This window comes from Rhamphochromis sp. 'chilingali' (genome assembly GCF_963969265.1).
Source record: "Rhamphochromis sp. 'chilingali' genome assembly, chromosome: 5".
In the NCBI taxonomy this organism is placed as follows: Eukaryota; Metazoa; Chordata; class Actinopteri; order Cichliformes; family Cichlidae; genus Rhamphochromis; species Rhamphochromis sp. 'chilingali'.
Genome location: NC_137932.1, coordinates 18,298,993 through 18,319,498, shown reverse-complemented (window position 1 = coordinate 18,319,498; position 20,506 = coordinate 18,298,993). Strand labels below are relative to the sequence as shown.

The 20,506-nt window shown below is 42.3% G+C and overlaps 1 protein-coding gene across 1 annotated transcript; it reads right to left on the bottom strand.

Moving 5' to 3' along the window:
* Nucleotides 1-589: 589 nt before the first annotated feature.
* On the bottom strand, nucleotides 590-13,433 carry tfap2d (transcription factor AP-2 delta (activating enhancer binding protein 2 delta); the record flags this gene model as incomplete). Its single annotated transcript, XM_080883008.1, has 8 exons — nucleotides 13,297-13,433; nucleotides 12,098-12,616; nucleotides 9,141-9,201; nucleotides 4,830-4,995; nucleotides 3,201-3,319; nucleotides 2,936-3,077; nucleotides 2,010-2,123; nucleotides 590-806 (listed from the first exon to the last, which is right to left on the bottom strand). Exons 1-8 carry the CDS (start codon nucleotides 13,333-13,335, stop codon nucleotides 590-592), a joined length of 1,377 nt encoding a protein of 458 aa, XP_080739134.1. The 5' UTR covers nucleotides 13,336-13,433.
* Between the last annotated feature and the right edge of the window lie 7,073 nt (nucleotides 13,434-20,506).

Below are 20,506 nucleotides of genomic sequence, written 5' to 3'. Positions count from 1 at the left end.
AGAGGGAAAAAAAACAGCTCCAGGTTTTGTACTTTTGCAGAGTATCCACACCTGAATTAACTGGATTTAGATTACATCCCTACAAACCCTGAGTGTGTGTGTGTGTGTGTGTGTGTGTGTGTGTGTGTGTGTGTGTGTGTGTGTGTGTGTGTGTGTGTGTGTGTGTGTGTGTGTGTGTGTTAAATATGTATCCCCCCCAACCTGTCCTGGGAAACTGTGTTGTTTACCTCCTGTTTTGAGAATTAATAAATAAAGAAATAAAGTACTAGATGAGTCACAGCCATCTCCATGGCAAGGCTCCTCTTTGTCACGACACGCACACACGCACGCACGCACGCACGCACGCACATTTACACTGGATGCGTTGCTTTCGCTCACACATCAGGATGTCTTGCTTGGGACAGTTCAGTTAGTGTTACATGTCAACATAAGATAAATAAATAACAATAAATAGGAATTGTCCCAAAGAAGATACAGCAATGCATGGGAAATAACAGATCCCCTTTCAGAGTGCACGCGTTCACACACACTCAAGCACGCACACTTCTAAATGCAGCGCTCCAAGGCACGGGGACCGGGTGGGTGGGGGCTACTCAGTCTTTTCTGTTTTCCCGTCTTTGCTCTGGGGCTCGGCTGTTTTCCGGAGCTGCGTCTTTTCCGAGCTGTTGTTGATCTGTTGGTCGCCGGCTCCGCTCGTTTTCCCACTCGAGGTTTTGTCCAGGTAGTTGAGCATCTCGCTCAGCACTGTCTGGAAGGTGCTGAGAGCTGCACAGACCGCCGGCGTGCCAAACCCGTGAGTGATCAGACTGCATGGGAAGAGAGGGAAATGATTATTAGAGCAATGACAAACCAAAGAAGTGAAGGTTAAATGAATCAGTGGAGCTGTTGGGGAGTTTGTATGACACTAACAGCTGAAGTGACTCAGATTTTCTCACACCTGCGGTGAAACCTTCCTCCTGCATTATGGAGCTTCAAAACCTCTGAATGAAGTTTCTTTAGTCTGTCAGAAAAGCCTCTCTGTGATGCTCTGCGATGATCTGTTTCCACAGCAGTTTACTGGGAAACACAGAGTTTCTGCTCCTGTTTTAGCAAAGGCCTGAACGCTGTCCAGCTTAAACTATGAAATACAAATTAGAGCTTTGCCGATTAGGAAATTTCACATAAGATTGTTGTTGTCGTTCTTGTCTAAGGTTATTCTAATCTTGGCTGTTGAACTGCTGGTGATGTCTTAATCAAATTCACTTTAGGCTTTTATCACTTTTGAAAGAGACTGTTTGAAAAAAAAACATTAGACATACTGGCTAAAAGTCATATCATGTCCCCATATCTGTATTTGATATTTGTAGTGTAGTGATAGTCCTAGCCAACAGTGTTTTTGTAGTTTATTTGAGATAAACTCTCTTTTCAAAGTCAGTCATCAGAATCTGAACATTCGTGACATCACAAATTTAAAAGCGCTACAAAATTGCAGGATTATGATACAAGGTAAAATATGCATTGAAACGCTTTTTAAGAATCAGTTTTTAAGTCTGATATCATTTCATCTGTCCTATCAGCTCATCATGCCGGTTTGTCCAGAGCTAAATAGCTGCTCGTCCTTGAGCTCAGACCCTTAAGTTGGCAGAAGGATGTTGTTGTTCAATCTGTCACTTTATTTCTACCACTGAGCTCACATCCTGGTTCTCTGCCCAGCAGTCTACAGTACAGCTCCCTTCAGAGGTCTGATAAGATGTTGTATATTCTGCAAATGATGACGCCATAGATGTGACATTTCTGCTAACAAGGCGCTGTTTCCTCCTCCTCTGTCAATTGTGCCAAATATCAAACTGCACAGCTGCATCTTTCTAAAATGGCAGAGAGGTCAGTGGGAAAACACAGAGCGAGGCTCTGCAAGAAAACTGTCTTCGCTCAGTAGATTTAGTGCCGAGAGTGACTCAAGATTGGCAACATCCTTAAGGGAAAAGAAAGGAAACGCTCCATTATTTTCTTATGCGTGTCACACGTGTTACCTGAAGTGTGTGAGGTGTCTCTGGATGTCCAGGTCCAAGATTGGTGTTGGTCTGGATGAGCCCAGAGGAGAGCGATCTTGGCTCAATAAGTCCTGGAACTCCTTACAGATTTGCCTGACGGACAGAAGGAGGGACTGAGGGTTTACCATCTGTCTCCAACAAAACCATCACATTTTCTCCCTTTTCTGCACCCACCCTCATCATTTTGGATCCACCCACATGCAGATTTAAGTTACTTCCACTGGTTCATTGTTTTTCCTAACATGATACCAAAGATTCTGCACCACGCAGCATTTTCTGGTCTTGTCTTTTTGCATTTCAGTTAGCATTATAGCAACTCTTGGGCTGATTTTATTGGAACAAAATCAACTTATCTGGAAAAGAGTGGGAGTTTTATTTCCCCTTCAGCATATTCAGAATACAGTTTTATACTGTAAGAAGGAACTACAAATAAAGCTCTTGCAATTATATAAATATAAGCGCTAACCCCTTAAATGTGGTAACACAATATTTTCCACATACAGTAGGTGTTCCATGCAGGAAACTGCTGTAAGGTGAAGGAGTTTACAACAGTTTGAGCAAGAAGTCACACCAAAGCTTACCTACTGTTATTATTATATTTACTTGTTAATCATTTTTCTGAAAGATTTTCTTAAATCAAAGGATTGTAATGGCTGGTAATGGCTGTAAATAGGAATATAAGTGTTTAAGTAAAATTTATCTCTCCCTGACATTTGACAGGGACAGATCTGTCCATGCCTTAAACAACAGACAAACATTAACTGAAACCTGATCACTCAGAAACATTCACATTTCCAGAATTTCAAAATAAAACCTATTCTGTGTGACCACGCAGTAGCAAAAGTTTTTTGTTTCTTGCCATCTTCTTTTAGTGTGTGTCTGTACGTTGCATGTGTTTCACTCACTTTGTAGCCAGGACCATCTTCTTGCGCGCGCTGGTTTCTTTCGGCTCACTGTGCTGCCTCGCCAAATGTTCACCCACTGCCTTACTGGGAAACTCTGTCTCACAGGTGTAGCCAAAGTCCCTCGCCAGGTGGAGCGCCTCACCTGAAAGAAAACAAAAGAGGGAAAAAAGACTGATGAGACAACAATTAAACTGTATTATGAAATTAATGTGGTGCAATATAAATTGAAAATGACAAAAAAAAAATGTGCAGGAAAGTTACTTACCTTCCACCAGGGAGGTGAGCAGCGTTACGTTGGCGGCTTTCCTCCGTCCTGCTGGTAGGTTGAGCCCTAAACGGTCTAATTTCTCACGAAGACACCGGCCTCCATTCTTAGACTTTGCTCTGGAAACATATAGTAAAGAACTATGCATCACATATCCTACAAAGTCAAGCAACTGAATTATACAAGACCCCAAAAGACTGAATATATGGAGCACAGCAGCAGGAGCAGAAGCAGCATCGATCAGCCAGTCATTTTTCATAGAACTAAGGTACAATCAAATTAATGTGAACTCCTTGTTCTACTGAAAAGGATGTGCTTAATTAAGTCTCACAAGAAACAAGGCAAGAATATGGATTTGTTTTGATGTGACAAAGCCATAAGGTTAAGGCAGAGGCACAAAGCTTCCTCAGTCTTTTATGTTATTTTTTTAAAGCATATGTGCTTCCTTCCTCTGCCATAAAACTTTAAACCTGCAGTTCCACTCGAGACAACTTTCTGCACATTTCTGTTGTACTTTGTGAAGTGATTATTATTAAATGACACAACATGATTAAACACATTCCAGATACTCATCTGTTAGAGATTTGCAGTTTATATTCTTCACACGAGGATCAACAGTAGCTATTTGCACATTTATCTTATTTTATTTTACTTTGTTGATTCCTCATCTTGTAGGACCAGCCATATTCTCTGTGCTTGCTCGTTCCTCTTTCCCTCTTCCCTTTCTCTCCACCTCATCAATAATACAGCGCTGGCAACTCTTGCTTTCCTCTGGTTCCTCTGATCCTGGCATGCTTTGGCCTGGTCTCGCCTCCCTCTGGCTCCCTGGGCATGGCGGCGCGTGCAGCCCCGGCCCTCATTCGCCTACAATAGTCTTTGTGGGCGCTGCTATATATCCTCTGTTTCATCTGAGGGCTACAAAGATTCAGCCAGCGCTCTCCAATGCTCACCAGCCAGATTTACACTTAAAAAAAAATTTTTTTTTCACTTTCAAAGTCCCCATCCATCACACTCACCTCCTTACTCCAATATCATTACATGCTGCTAGAATTTAACAGTGTGTGGATGCACCAAAAGAGACGTTAGGATTTTTCAGATGTTTTTACACCACAAGTATGTCAAAATGTTTTTGTTTTTTGTTTTTTTAGAAATTGCTCTAATCTGCCAAATGAAGCCGTTAACAACCCTGCTACTGATTAAACACATTTGAAATTTGGGTTTCTCGCTCTCTGGAGATGATACTGATTAACCTGTAAAGTGATACTTCAGAACTAGATATCAGAATCTGATGAATGCCTGAAACTCATCAAGGCACTGGCCAGTGGTCACAGTGGATTCAGGATTTATTTGTGAGAGGATATTTTAGGCTTAGACTCTTAATGAGTTTGAAGTTCTTTAGAGCTGTAAGCAGCTCTGTCATAGCAGCATATAGATCCATAATGTTGCAGTAAGATGACACAGAAACTTCAGCCGCACTAAGCGAACTCTCAAAACAGTTGATAAGTCTGATTTGTCTTCAAACCGATACATCAATATACTCTCTTTAATCAGTGTAGTTATATTTAGAGACGCTGTGATGAAGCTTAGGCATGTTGTCAGACTAATATCCTGTATGTGCATCATACTGACCTACGCAGTATGCCGCCCAGTAAGGAAGCATTGAGGCACTCTGGCGGGGACAGTCTTCTTTTCACCTCAGCGATGGTGACTTTGTACTTTGAGGTGGAACTGAGCAGCGAAAGCCGACCGGGTACCGAGCAGAACAAATCTGTAGGATTCACCACACATGTTCCCCCTGCACACAGAGACAGGAAGCTTGTTACAACAAGGTGCAAGAAAAAGCAGCATCACTGTAAAGGTTTGAAAGGACTAGTTTGCCAAATTTAGGCTACTTTTTGCTATTCAGTGTTGTAAGAAGGTTGCACAAAATGTTCTAATGAAGGCAACAGCTTTGTATAATGCACATTTAATGCTTTATTCTGTCAAAACAGAAAAAACAAGCAAAATGCCCCCCCCAAAAACTGATCCAAGATCTGAATGCTACACCAATGTCTGTCACTGAACTGCAAGATTTTATAGTCGTGTTAATAGTACATTACTGCTTAATAAAGTATCAATACAAGATTTGCTCTTTAAGTTCTGCAACAAAAATGTTAGTTTTTACAGTAATAATGCATCAAGTCATATTTCATCAAAAAGCAACAAGATACTTAAAAAATGCATTTATTAAAAATGAAGTTGGACCTTGGAAAAAAAAATCTTGTTTCAGAAAACATATGAACATTTTGGTGACAGAAAAGAGTGCACAAAAGTATAAACCAGCAAGCATTCACTGAGTATTTGGATCAGCGTTGCTCAAATGACAGATTGAAATGTCTGCTTGGTTGGAAATCATGCAAATGTGTTTTTTTCTGTGGAAAAGTTTCACTGGATAAAGCTTTCGCTGAATGCTACCTCAGGGAGAACTGCACAGAATATTTTGCACCTTTGTTCATAGAGGGTGGTTTCAGCTGTGTACACACTTTGCATGAGGTCTCCTTGGTTCTGATTTCAAAGAATCCCACATTTCAACATGTGATACAAAGAATAAAAACCAACTGGGTGAACTGTGCACACATCAAACAGGAACTCTATTGTCCAGTTATTGGTTAATAATAACAGTTTGCATCAGGGTGAATGATTTGGAAGGTCTTTCATATGATGATAAAACCATTTTGTTTGAGACAGTTTTTTCCCATCACGTCAGACATTAAATACATTAAAGATTAAGCCTATTTTTTTCCATACAGTTTTTTAAAATTTATTCCCATAAATTAGCTGAATTTGCTTAGTCGTTATATTAAGAAGGGGTATCATCCAAGAAAATTGTCCATCTTCTACAGCTTCCCTATCTGTTTAAATGTAAATGCAATATATGTGTAAATATTATTAAATCAAAAATTAATCCCTATAATAATCGAGCATCTTCATTCTCCACAATCAATATGTGTCTTTCAGCCCTCCTCACTAGTTAAATATTAAATGCTTTTATTACTGTGTACATATATTTATATGCCTGCTTCAGCCCAATGGTTCTCTCTATGTAACAATAATATGGTGTTTCTGCAAGAGGGGGGAAACAAAACCTTCTTTAAATCATCCACCACCAACTACCATGTTGATTTCATTGTGTACTTGAGGCTCCTGAAAGTGTGAATAAATGATTTTGGTTGTGTAGTGAAGGCCCTTTCACATTATTAATTGCGTCTGAATCAGTGTTACTGGATCCTCCTGGAATTTATCGACTGTTCTGAGTGGGCCTATCGTTATTAAACTTTCACTTGAAATAAAGTCCCAAGCAGCCGAAACGCAAGGTTTCTGTCTGATGTACTGTAGGCTATATTCTATTATTCATCTGCCTCATTATCAAATCTAACAGCAGGGTGTGTCGCGTTGTTATTAAGGCGTGCTGGATATGATGAAATGGAGAAAAAAGGATGCCATTTAGGCCGAAGAGAACAATGCTGCAGGCGAAGATTGGCTGCACACGCCAATCTCTCTCTCTCTCTTTTTTTAGGGCACAATTTGGCCACCAACTAAGCCTCATATATGACCAGCTGTAACCCATATTTCTGCTCTCAGAATCTATTATTCACAATCTGCTGAAATGTGCTAGATTCGCATCATTTTCTGGCCACAGGAAGGGTTGAGGTTAGACATGCAGCCTCAAAAACATGTCATCCGGTCTGAGCACCATGGACAGCGGCTAGCACCTTTCATTCCAGCACCTGGACAGCGACTCATGCCCACAGCACAACTGTAACATCATAATGGTGTGGAAACAAAAGCCTGTTGTACTCCAGCGGGCACCACTTTGTACAAGACTGTATGGGACCTGTGTTTCACTCAGGCTGTCAAAAAATGGACGGTTGCAGGTCGAGGGAATCGATTGATACTTTTGGTTAAGCCTGAGCCCCGGTGTGTGCGTGCGCGTGTGTTTATATGCGCGCGGTCCGGCTTGCCCGTGTCTCCATAAGTGACACAAACCGGGCAAACCTGTCTGTCAGACTCACGCGCTCTGACAGGGGCGCGCGTCTCTGAAAGCCGCGGGTTCACATCATATTAATTCCCCTAAAAATGTTTTGATTCAAAGTAGTTTGTATTTTATGTTGCCAAGGGCAATCGAAAAGAGCTATTGCCGGTAGTGCAGTCAGTGGAGCGCGCGGGCCCAGAGGCGATAACGGTATTTAAGCAACGGAGAGTAGCCTCGGGCTGCGGCGCGAGCGGCGGGCGGGATCACACGCGGAATCAAGCGCCTTTTACGAGTTTGCCACGAAAATTAAAGAAAAAGAGACAAGGGCCAAATGCCATTCTCCTCATATTTTAACAACAATGTTTATAGCTCCCCCCAAAAAAGCCCGCCAATGTCTTGACAGAAGAGAGGGTTGTGCGTGCACGGGATGTGGTAGCGGGGGCGCGCGTCTGACAGATCGGCTTGATCTGTGAAGCTGCTGTTAGAACTGAACTGGAAAAGGGATAGCAGGGTGATTAAAAACACAGACGACTCCTCCTAAGTAGGATCCGCATTTCTTGAGTGATTTTCTTTTGAAAAAGGTTATGTGAATATTCATGCCGCCAAAGCCGCAGTCAGAAAGAACAACATTAATATGATCTCGGCTGAATCCGGGGCCCCGCTCGGCATTAGCATATCAAAGCGTCCGCCCGAGGCGAGAGAAGCTATCGATACGGGAGCGGGAGGTAAAGCAAAGATTATTGGTTGTGATGGTTGCAGCGGCTGAGCTCAGGGCCAAATACGGCGCACCATTAACCGAAAGTGATAGCGAAGGGATTCCCGCGTCAATCCGAGAGAAAAGCCCCAACACCTAGGCAGAGCTGATGAAAAATTAAACCCGAGACACAGCCTTTCCTCTCAGTGTGGAAAATTGCACACAGTCCCCTCTAAAAAAAATTAAAGAAAGAAAAAGTCCGGGGAACACATCCACAGCTTCCCCTTGGAAAAGCTAACCTTAGCCGCCACATCTTTGGTTGCTGTGCCAGATTAAACACACAGGTGCTAACACATAAAAACAGCAGCTGCATTACAGACACACAAACCTGACTGCTCTTCTTTGTATCCCACAAAAACATTTACTTTTAAATTTAAAAAAAAGTCCACAAATGCAGCTGCGAAACTATTAAATACTAGGTTACTTTCTGGCCAAAAATATTTTCAAATTACTATAAACGTACACATTTGTAAACATTAAGAGGATACAGAATTGTGTTGTTAAATTAAACCCAAATCTTACTCACTTGTAACAATATTTCTCTATTGTAATAATATTGATTATTTAAATCTGCTTTCATATAGACGTCTGCGCCATTTTTCTTTAACAAAAATCGACACTGAATTTATGATAACTCAACCATGAATATTAAATTAATAGCATATAATATTATTATTACATGAAAACAAACGCACGCCGTCAGTCTTATAAAATATTACCCACACGTCTGACTTCAAAATAAAAGCTTCTGGCGTAACTTTAGTGTGAGAGGGCATGTGTCAAATGCGCGTTTAAGTACAAGGCCTATAAGTAACTGTATCAGTACACTAGAAATATAAGTCATCACATTAATTCGTGGCATTTTAATCATGTCGCCAATCTCAAAGCCAAGGTTTGGTATGACTGGTGTTTAAAAAAACGTGGGTGTTGAGTGACATTCTGGAAGTGGGGAGCACTGCCTCTGCGCCTGTACGGCGCTGCTGTTTAAATAGGTGACAAATCGGGGCCGTTCCTGCTGCAGCGTGTTGACAGCAGACAAGAGAGGAGTGTTTCGCCTGTTTGTCTGTCTGCTCGCTGTCTTGTCGTGTCGAGCCCGTGAGTGTTCACGGCCTCCGGTACAGCAGCAGCAGCAACAATAACAACAACCGCAGCAGAGAATAAACGGGGGCCTTACCTCTCCGGATGACGCCCCCTTGGCCGTTCAGCACGAGCCCACACTGCGCTTCCACGGAGCCCTGCGGAGACACGCACTCATTAGGACGAGCGGGGAGGTGAAATCACTTTAACCAGATTCTTTTTGTACACCGCTGGAGCTTCCCAGCTGCCAGGCTTCAGATGCAGCAACAATTAGTGCGGTTTGTTTCTTTTTTTCTCCGTATGCGGTGAAGTCATTCTTTAGGACATCCAGGACGTGAATCCCCATTTTCCCCTTCTTTTCACTTGCAGCCACACACTAAAAGCCAAACTCATGCAGTCACGGGAGTATATCAGAATAAATAAAACTGTGACAACAAACACTGGGCATATGTTGCTCGGTTTTATGTATATTCAAGATCCATATACAATGCAAACAAAGAATACAAATCTAAGTGAAATGTCAGGTTTGAAAGTAACACCATAAAGCTTCTCTGTGCCCGTGCAGACATAGATCAGTGCCTCAATCCTATAATGGATAAAAATGATGCATTCTTGTAGTTTTAAATGACTCGCCCCTTTTAAATGAATTTTGAAGGTTTCCAGGTGTCTTTAATTCTTCCATATTAGGGCCCTGCAGATTTATCCTCTGACCTCTTTGGAATGCCGCGACCCACAGGTTGAAAACCACCACATCTATACAATTAAAACTCCTTCAAAGCACCGCAAAGTTCACAGCAGACAGAGCTTGGGAGGGGGGGAAAGCACCTTACTGAGTCCAAACACTGGCCCCTGTTGCACGCCCTTTGAGCAGTTTTCTAGTGTTGGAAGCCTTTTTGTTAGAAAGTGTACATCACTTAGCAGGCTTTGAGTAAAATTGAGGGCACAGCGAAATAAAGCATGCAGCTCACGGCTTACCCAGAAACGAGCTTAATTTGAAAGGCTTCAGGCTATAACCGAGGACAGCACAACTCACGCAGACTCAAAAATGAGCAAAAGGTTTGCAGAATTTACTGCAGCCACCACCAACCTGCTGGGGCATCAGTGTCTGTGTACACATAAGCAACCAGGCTTCAACATATATGTAGGCCTACGTGCACGAAAACCTGTTACCTCCGCCATTTTTCAAGATGCAGATCAGACTCGCGTGCTATCAACAATGTCATCAAGAAAGGAGAACACGCGCTTTTTTATTCAGAAAATGCTTAATCCCCCCGCGTGAGCCTCTAGGCCTGGCCCACGCAGAAGCCCCCGATTAAAATTAACTGGGAAAGAGAGCTTGTTGTTGCTCCTTCTTAACCAGCTCCTGCTCTGTTTCTTTTCTTCTATTCCGAAGCTAAAGTGATTATAAAATCAATATACAAAACGCAGAGGTCTTGCATGAATTAGCTTAGTGACGGTAGAAAGGTGTGGCAGCTGCTTTTGTTGAGCATGAAAATCTCTTTAACCCGCTCAAAGATGCGACCGGGCTGCACGAGACCATAGGCGCATCTGTTCCGTCCATACATCCGCCTCGTGTAAGCTCAGGTTCACGAGCCGTTTCTTTCTTAGCGTAAAAAAAAATGGTCAAACCTGTTAAGCCTTTAAAAAAAATCTCGAAATAAATCTAATATTTGCATTAACGAGCGTGCATAAAGTGAAATAAAATAAATAAAATAAAATATGAAAAATGTTACGCAAAAATATGTTGCAATTATCAGTAAATTAAAATGTATTAAATCATATGTAGAAGTCTTTATTTAAAATTTTTTTTTTTAAAAAAACAGGCTGCACTATAAATGTATATCTATAAGCTCCTATTTGAAGACTTAGAATAATCCCTGGGTTATATTGCCACACCCCATATTATTTATTAACAAATATACATTTATACATCTATAAATATATTAAAAATATATAACATTTTATATTTTTATTCCTTAAAATTAAATGCTTTATAAATATTGTAGCACTAAAAAAAAGCACTGTATGCCTAAATATACCTCGTAAATGCGTCGATAAAAGCTCGAGTAGAGGTGGTAAATAGTTAACGCGACTGAAATTATGTGCCACTGTGTTAAATTGTGTTTAACTAGAGCCGCGTTTGAAGCAGCTCAGATGTCGCTGCATAAGTAACAAAGTTGATTGACGTTAAGTCGGTAATTGGATAAACTACGGTGCTTTATGGTGCTCGAGCAGGCCATTGTGCCCTGAATCCCGATCCGTTAATCCGCCCTTTACCGGAGAATAGAGCAACCAGCGGCTTTTCTTTGCCTCAACAGACAGCCGGACACACACACACACACTCGACCTCTCTCTCTCTCTTTCTCTCTCTCTGTCACACACACACGCTCAAGAACCGTGCGAATCCATTTTCATCTCGACCATTTCTTTACATCGAAAAGAATTATGTAAAATATGGGTCACGTGTGTTTGTGGAAAAATAAAGGGCGGATTTCACAATGGGATTGTATAGACTGCCAGTCAATTAACCTTTAGAAACAGGCTTGCTTTTCAGAGGCACTGTGCCGTGTGGACTTGACATTTACTTAGCCTGTTATAGTCACGTTTGCTTTGGCACCAAACTTATCTCAAGATGATATCCATTATGACTTACAAAAAAAAAAAGAAAGAAAAGAAAGTAGGACAGAGTCGTTGGATGGGGATAACTACAGACCAGTGCAGCTTTGTGAGTGTCATAGACAACAGACAGATGAGGCAGACAGGCAGACAGACAGACATCTGGCGCTGTCTTTCTGTTCAATATTTTGGGATTGCTGTGCTACAAAAGGGGGGTAAAGTTTTTCAATAGTAGGCCAGTGGGGCAGAGATACTGGGGCACTGGGTCTTGTGACAACTAAGACGGGCTGTTGCCCTTCTGTATCCTATTGTCGGCTATCCTATATGGAGCAGACTTAATAAACCGGAGAAGCGAAGCCGAAGGAAGGGGGCACAATAACGTGTTCGAGCCGTGTGGAGAAGAGAGTGTAGAAAGAGAGGTATGGAGGCCACCGGTACCTGCAGGTCGTCCGCCGCAGGCGGAGGGAGGCCCAGGCCGGCGGCGGGCAGCAGCCTCTGGTCCGGGTGGTGCATACCGACGCCGTAGGCCTGTGAGCCGTGTGACGTCATCAGCGACAGGTCATGGCGCCGGTAAGCGTCGAGGCAGCCCAGCTCGCGCCGCTGCTGCTCGTCCAGGCACGAGGACTTGAGGGCCGAGCGCGCGTTGTGCAGATTGATGAAGTCGGCGGGCTCTCCGTGGTGGATCTGCTGGTAGTACTGGCCCGAGTGCAGCGAGTTCAGGCCGTAGGCCTCCGGGGCCACGGCCGGGTGGGAATGCTGGAACTCGTAGTGGAAGGACTGGTGGTGGAGGGGCGTGTACTGGTGGTTGGCCGAGAAATAGGGTGAGGCAAACTCCGTCCCCGCCGGTGCCGGGTAGGTGAGCGGGGAGGAGGAGGAGTAGGCGACCGAGGAGTTGGCCACGGACTCCAGGCAGCCGAGCTGCATGAGCCGGTAGCTGTTTGATCCGTCGTGACGTATCTACAAGATAATAAAGAGACGGGGAAATATATGAGCCGTGTCATTTAGCATCAGCCGGTGTCTCCTCTCTCTGCCTCCCAAACACACTCAAAAACACAACTCACACACTCAAAGCGCTTTTTCCCCCCCACTTTAAACCACCTGAAGGAGATGTCATTTCCACACGCCCGGGAGGGGAACGAACGCGCGGCAACAGGAGCCATCGGTATTTTTTTCTTCCTCCCTTTGGCATGCCTGTCACTCTCCTCGCAGCGTTTTAAAAGGCGTGCTGTTATATATTATTATTATTACCGAGCTGCTGGCAAATTTACTGTCCCAGCTCTCTCGCTCATTGTGGATGGGAGGTAAGCAGAGTGAGACACAGCGGAGTGTTCCGCCCTAAAATGTCCTAATCACGCCGTTACCGGCTCACACACACGAGCCCCCTTTGCTTCCACACACTAGTAATAAAAAAGCCTCGTTTTTACCGGGAGCTGCACCGATTCATTTCTCCTTCCATGCATACTTTTATCTCTTTAATGTCCTTGCGATAAATTATATTCCACTTAGAGACTCCCTGCGAGCAGACGCTATTTCGAAATGCTTCTGTAACTCCCTTCAAACCAAACAGTACTTATTCCACCACACACCTGCTGTAATTTCACAAATTAAGATCTGTAAAGTAAATAAACGACCCTTACCTCTGCGTCGTGGACAAGTCCGGGGAAGGTCGCTGACATTGTGCTTTCTCCAAAGTAACCCGTATTTTTTTCCTCTCCTTTCTGGCCGGATCGAATAATAATAAAAATGCCTTAAAATCCCCAAAAAGCGAGAGAAATGGAAAAGTCCCCCCTCGCGTGCTCTCGGTAACGGTAGAAAGCTGGCGGAACGCGAGCGTCTCCCCTCTGCACGGACGGGGCTGGCTCACGGATTTTGTACTTGCAGGGTATTTCTCGGCTGATGTCGTAGGTCCCTTGGTAATATAGAAGTTTTGAAAATTAAGCATCAGCACTGAGGAATGGGAGGACAATAGACGGAGCGGAGCATCCCAGGAGACACGGAATAAATATTGTATCTTCGCCTTAATAAGGAACCAAGTGCTTCTTTCAACATTTTCTACGCTTTTTGCGGACCTTTTCCTTTTTGACCCGTTTGTGTTTTCACGAGGTCTTCTGCTCGGTTTCGTCGGGTTATTATTATTATTATTATCATTTTTAATATTTTTTTTTATCCACATTGGCTAAGTCATTTTACAAACAAAAATGTGCGGATTTTTCAACAGAAATGTAAGTTTGCTTTGACATATTTTAAAGCTATTTTTGATTTAAGAACGGAATGGGCGTAGAAAAAAATATATGAGATTTTCTTCTGTTCTTGCAGCAAACTTGTAATGAATTTAGCGAGCTTTAACAGGGGGGATAATTATGAAACGGCAGGTTTTCGGCGCTTTCTGCATGCATCAAATGTTTTTAGATGAATTACCATCGTTTGCTGCTCTCATGCTGTTTTTATGGCACAATTTAAATGCGGGTTTCAGTGCAAATTTATTTCATGCACACAGAGAGAAATAAGCTCTCACAGACTTTATAAATGTATACACCAATTTAAAATATTTTCCACTATTGCTAATTATCGCTTTTGTTATTTACTTTCACGTGCTTAAGGACTGGATTAAATCGAAGGAGGAGGTCTAGTTATTATTATTATGATTATCATTATTTACATTTATTTATTTTTTGTTTTGTTTTTGCTTTTGCATGAAAAACTGCCTTTGAAGGGTTTCATTCCCATTCCATATCTTTTCTTTTCTTTCTTTAGGGGGAAGGGGGGGGGGGGTCTGCTTTGTGATAACAAACCAACGTTTTTCATATCTGATATTAGCACTGTATAAATGTTAGGTGTGTGCATGTACGTTATTATTATTATTATTATTATTATTATTATTATTATTATTATTATTATTATTATTATTATTATTATTATGTCTTTTTCGGTCAGTCGGTCAGCCTCGTGACCCCTCTCTCTCCCCCCCTCCCTCTCTCTCTTTCTGCCTTTCTCCTCGTGCTGTAACTCACCTGAGCAGGCGCCCTCGGGGTGGTCCTGCCCAGCTGCACGGAGCCGTGATGGTGTTGTAAAGTAAGATGGCAGAAGATGTTTTTTTTCTTTTTTTTTGAAACAATTATATGAAAAGCTTATGGGGGGGGGGGGGGGGGGGGGAATCGACGCTGTAATCAGGTGAAAGCTTTTCTTTACCTTCTCTAATTTTAAAGCAGGTTGCACCTTTTATAGGATAACAAAGCATAAAACAGTTACAGGTGTACAGAGCCGCATGAATCAAAATCCAAGCTATAATGACTTTAAATATACAGAAAGACGCAATCTATAGCTGTCTTGCCCTTAGGCCAACCGGGAAGTAATAGACGTATAAGACTTTAAAAAAAAGGAGAGAGAGAGAGAGAGGGAGAGAGAGCAGAAGCCAAAGCTTGTGGCCACTGCCTGAAGAGAAGCAAAGAAGGAAATAAAGGAGAGAGGAGGGGAAAACTAAAGAAGGAGAGGAGAATTATTCTGTCTGTCAGATTTCCTGCCATTCAAAACAAACCAGCCAACACACAGGAAGAGGGGGGCTGCAACCCACAGCAGACATAAGCCCTAATCAGTCTTGTTTTGGATGGGGTTTTTTTCTACTCAGCTGTAACTGTAACCAAAGCGACTCCCTGATATTATTAAAGTGCAGACAGTGACCGTGCAGACGCTGGGACGCCGAGATTGACTCTGCAGTTTAATTAAGCAACTATTTTTCCTCCCATCTGTTACTACATGCGTCTCCTTCTCTGTCGTAATCGGTAACAACAGCAGCAGCAACAACAACACCAATAATAATAATAATAATAATAATAATAATAATAATAATAATAATAATAATAATAATAATAATAATAATAATTTTACATTAGTTCTTACAGATTTTTCTTCAAATTGTGTCTTTTCTCATATTGAAAATAGAGTCATCATATATGGTCACATGGTTAAAAAAAAAAGAGGAAAGAAAAGTAAGAAAGGAAAACAGACTGACAGAAAAACTAAAATATTCTACAAGAGCTTCCCTTTTTCCTTGATCAAGACTATTTAGCTTATACTCTTGTAGTCAAGTCTGAAAAAGTCCTCATAAGAAACACAAACGGCCCGGGCGGAGACACGGGCGGTGCAGGGGCCGCCTTAAATAGCTCCTTTAAAAAGTTCTCAAGGCCTTTTATATTTTAATTAACCGATAGCGATTGTTTTGCCTCGAGGCTCGACGTGAAACCTCTGCACGACGAGATCGGTGAAGGCCGGTTGTCGCACGCCAGGTATTAAAAAACGAAAGAGACGGAGAGAGAAAGGGGGGTGGGGGTGGGGGGGGGGGGGGGGGGGTGAGAGAGGAGGAGGAGGAGGAGGGGGGATGAATGGGAAGGCCACCGGGCAAAAAGAGATGGAGGGAGCAAGAGAGAGCCGTGGTGTCAATTAAAGTACCTTAAACGATGCTAAATTTGATCATGTGATCAGGATTTTCTGACGTTATCTTGTTACGGCCAGAACACAGCAACAAAAACTGACCCGAATTCAGTGACAAAATGCCCCCACGAGGGTACACACCTTTGATTTCATTTTTTTAAAGAAAGTGTGGAGGGGCAAGCTTGATCAAACTAAGGGAAGCAAATCGTGCTGACACATAGACCTTTACTAGAATGGCAACTTAACCTGTTTCCTCTTACATCGTTAGAAAAACTTGGATGACAAGACATAAATTTACCTGAAGATGTAGGTCTGTGAATTTCAGTCAGCTGGCCTGATTCATTTTAGAAATGGCTTTAAGGCCAAACACATTCTTTACATTCAAATGGGCATCAGCTGAAGCGCTTGACCCTAAATCTCCACACTCCATTGACCAGTATCCTAACAGATGACTGAGCCCATGGATCTGGTTTATTTTTTATTCCTGTCATGGTGAACGCTGTTGCCTGAACAGATATATGTGTATGCAGGTTGTGCAGCCACCGTCGTCTCCAACCCGAGGCACCAGTTGCACGGTAGACGGTCCTAATAGGACTTAATGCCGACGACTGGCCCCGCTTTACCGGGGGCTGGGAGCGCCCCACCAGATGCGCACTGATCTCCGGACAGGAGCCAGTCCATCTGCCGCCTGACGAGGCAGGGAAAGGCCCGAAACCCCACACAGTACAGCCCAGAGGCGAGAATTTAGATCAGCCCCAAGGTTCCTGGATGGACCGCTGAGAGCAGAGGGCCATGTTGCCATATAAGACAGCATGGAGAGGCAGAAGATTAGGATTGAGCTCACAGGGCCGCTGTAGAAATTAAAAATTTTTCTAAAAGCAAAAGTCTCATGGCTATTTTTATGTCACTAACTGTTCCGGTGCAGCTTTAGATTTAAAACTAAACAAAAAAATCTAATCAAATAGCTAAATTTATCATATTGTATTTAACCTAAAATATAAATGTCATTATCTGCTCGTCCTTCTTTGATTTAGTATCAGATCTGATCGTTTTAAATGGGTTAATAGTAGGCCAACACTTATTCATAATAGATCACTATATAGCCTGCAGTCATTTAGTCCATTGCTGTCAGTGTAAGCAGTAATCCCTTTATAGGCTTTAACACTACTTTAAGTATATTGTGTCAGATTCTAATACTTGCAGCAAGCGATGATACATTTCATGAGGATCCATGCTGAGTTTTAAAGGACCTATGTTTGGACCACTTTTTACAAGCCACGCGTGACAAAAAAGAAGTAGTATTTAAACATCTAATGACGGGACACTCGCAAACTCATGTAAACAGTCTGCTCTTGATTGAAAGACGGACTTTCAAAATTCACAATGCTGTCTGCTTGCAGTCTGTGCGCACATGTGCTGGCCTTGTTTGTGAGTCTGTTTGGTTTTTAATCAGCACCGGTTTGACACCGGCTTCATCTGGCTGTGAGCGTCCGTTAACTCGGTCCCTTTAGCTGTGTACATATGTGTGTGTGTGCGCCTGCTTGCACCTTTCCAGCTTAAGATAACCACTAATATAATGAACGCAACAATAACAAACGGCCCAGAAGATGTTTGTCCTCCGTCAACAGCAAAAGCAATTAAGAAAATTGTGTCTGACCTACATAAAGGATGCGCTTCGGAAGGAAGCACAGGTTAATATGCTAATATGGATCTGCTAATTGTGGGGATTTACTTGTCGGTTTGCGGAGGGGAGGGGCCGGGGCGTCACTGCCTTGTTTAAGCTTTTGAGATCTGCAGCAAATTAATTTCTCCCCATGCAGTGCGTGAGGTGAGCAGAGCAGAGGAGGCGAGACGCAGGTGGTCGCTGTTAAAAGGACAGTCCAGGAGAAACAGACCAGTATATAGTCTTGTCCAGCCTGGACGAAATTTACTCTAATTGCATGTATCTGCCTTAACAGCGATTTAAACAAATGTAATAGATAATAAAAGACATCCACACTCTGTCAAGTGCATATATCATAATTATTATCGCCCCAGGGTGACACCCTCAAACTTACCCCACCCACTCACACACATAGAGCCGCAGGACATTTGGGCTACTTTAAGGACACTACAGTTCTTCGGAAAATCCTAAACGCAGGAATTACGTGAGTTCTTCTGCCTACCTGTCATATAGCGATGTAAGCACGGCTTGTGTTGCCAGTTTGCGTGTTTAATTATTGTGCTTTGTGACCGTAATTACTCCTGAAGTCAAATTAGAAGTTCAATTCAGGTCAGACACGTGTCAGCTGCTGCGAAAAACTAAAGAAAAGGACAATCTGCTGCCAACGGACAGTCACTCACCAACATATTGGATACATATAATCCTCAGACTTCTCTATTGCAATAATAATTATAAGAGATCACGGGCCGTTTTGTCTGCTGTGGCTAAAATCGAAAAGTGTCGATTTTTCTTTTGATTTGTGGATTCTTTTATGACTTTTTGTTTTTTCAAAGTTACACACACACACACACACACACACACACACACACACACACACACACACACACACACACACACACACACACACACACACACACAAAAGCAACTTAACTAGCAAGCGGTTAATGTTGGTCTGTTAAAGCGTCGGTTGAAGGGTTCTTTTTTCCGGCCATCAATTAATGGTCTTATACGGTGAATGATTAACTGTATTTTTAATAAACGATCACAGCTATCACCCGTGTATAACCGAAGCTGTAAAATTGATCTCTCAAACTTAACTTCACCAGCTGTTGGATTAGTAAGCTTGGTGTATATGTGTATGTGTGTGAGTGTTTCTCTGTGTGTTTCAGTGCGCGTCGATCGATGTTCATTAACTTCTCTTTTCAAGAGTTTTCTGAAGTGCTCCTGAAGATCACACGAAAGCTAAAAGTCTTTTCCCATCCGTTTTTTTTGTAATTCACGGATGGGAGGAAGGAGCAAAATGTACTTTCAGATTTTCATCATCTCTTCTTCCCCCGTTCCTCTGTTTTTTCTTTTCTTTTAAGATCCTGCAGCGCTTGAGATGCAACAGGCAAAGAAAAAAAAATCAGACTTTTATGACTTTAAATTAGTAAATGAATCAATTTGTTTTGATAGATGATGCATCTCAATTGTGTCTGCTGGGTTTCAGATTTACTCAACTACACGCCAGTGTTAAAAAGTAGAATAATGGTAATAAGCATGCGCGGTTATTACTTTAGATATGGCTCGAGGCTCCAACAGAAGCTTTCTTCTGCATGGTGAGTTCAATGCCAAGAGTCAAGTGGGTCTTTGACCTTTTAACTTTATTTTCACTGCAATCATTTTCAGTTGATGTCAAACTGAGCAACCATCAGCTGCTACAGCTTGTTGGATTTGGCAGTGGATGCAGCTTCTTGCTTGTTGTGGATCCAAAGTGTTGTTTCAAAAATGATTTGAGGAAAATCTCAGCTGGCAGTTGAGATACAAATGCCACATAAATGCACCAAACACAAATCAAATCATAGGTCTGCCTTTTTATCCCTATAGCTTCCATGCAGATGCAGGTTTTCAGCTCTTTTGATTATGGTATTTATGTTGAGCTTTCTGCAATTGTTTCCCTTTATACTGCCTTCATATTATATCAAAATATTCCTTTTGTTGTTCTCTAAGGCATAAATGACTGACCTTTCTGTCCATTCAGCACTTAAAACAATGGGATGTTTACACCTGGTTAAATGTACTGGTTGTGAATAGATTTAATAAATCCTCATTTCTTTATTTTATTTGGTGATTTTTAAGCCTGAAGAACAAAAATCACTAAAATTAACACGTTTTCCTGTTACTGCAATTACCCTAACCCCTTTTATCCTTAACCAAAGTAGTATGGTGTGCATTTACTTTTTAAAAATATATATCTATACTGCCTTGCCTTTTTCCTTTCCCAGCTTCTGTTTTAGTATTGTTCAATCTTTAGTTATTTCCAATACTTTATTTCTCAGTCCCCATAACCTTTAAACTCAATGTGCTTTTCCGACTCACAAGAACTGACTGTAAGCCAAGATCCTGTTCCTGTTGGTAGATCTTACCAGAAACGGTGCTGAAAACAGCACAACATTGGTGCTTTGGGGCAGCTAGGCAACAAAATATTCACTAAGAGTGAATCAGCTCACCAGAATGTATTTACAGCCAGTCTGTGGCATGCATTTTAACAAAAATCCCAGGCGTGATGTCAAAGCACGCGTTTTCACAAAGTGTTTTTTTTTTTTTGTTATTGTGCAACAAGAAGCATGGACGTGTTTCCCTTTTGGCTGTTCATGTCCCAGCCAGCAGAGTGCGCTGCTTTGGCAGTGCAGCCTGAGGGGAGATTAACCTGCAGGACTCTGAGAAAAGAGAGGGCACACACACTGGCTCACTCTTACACACTTATTCATACCCTC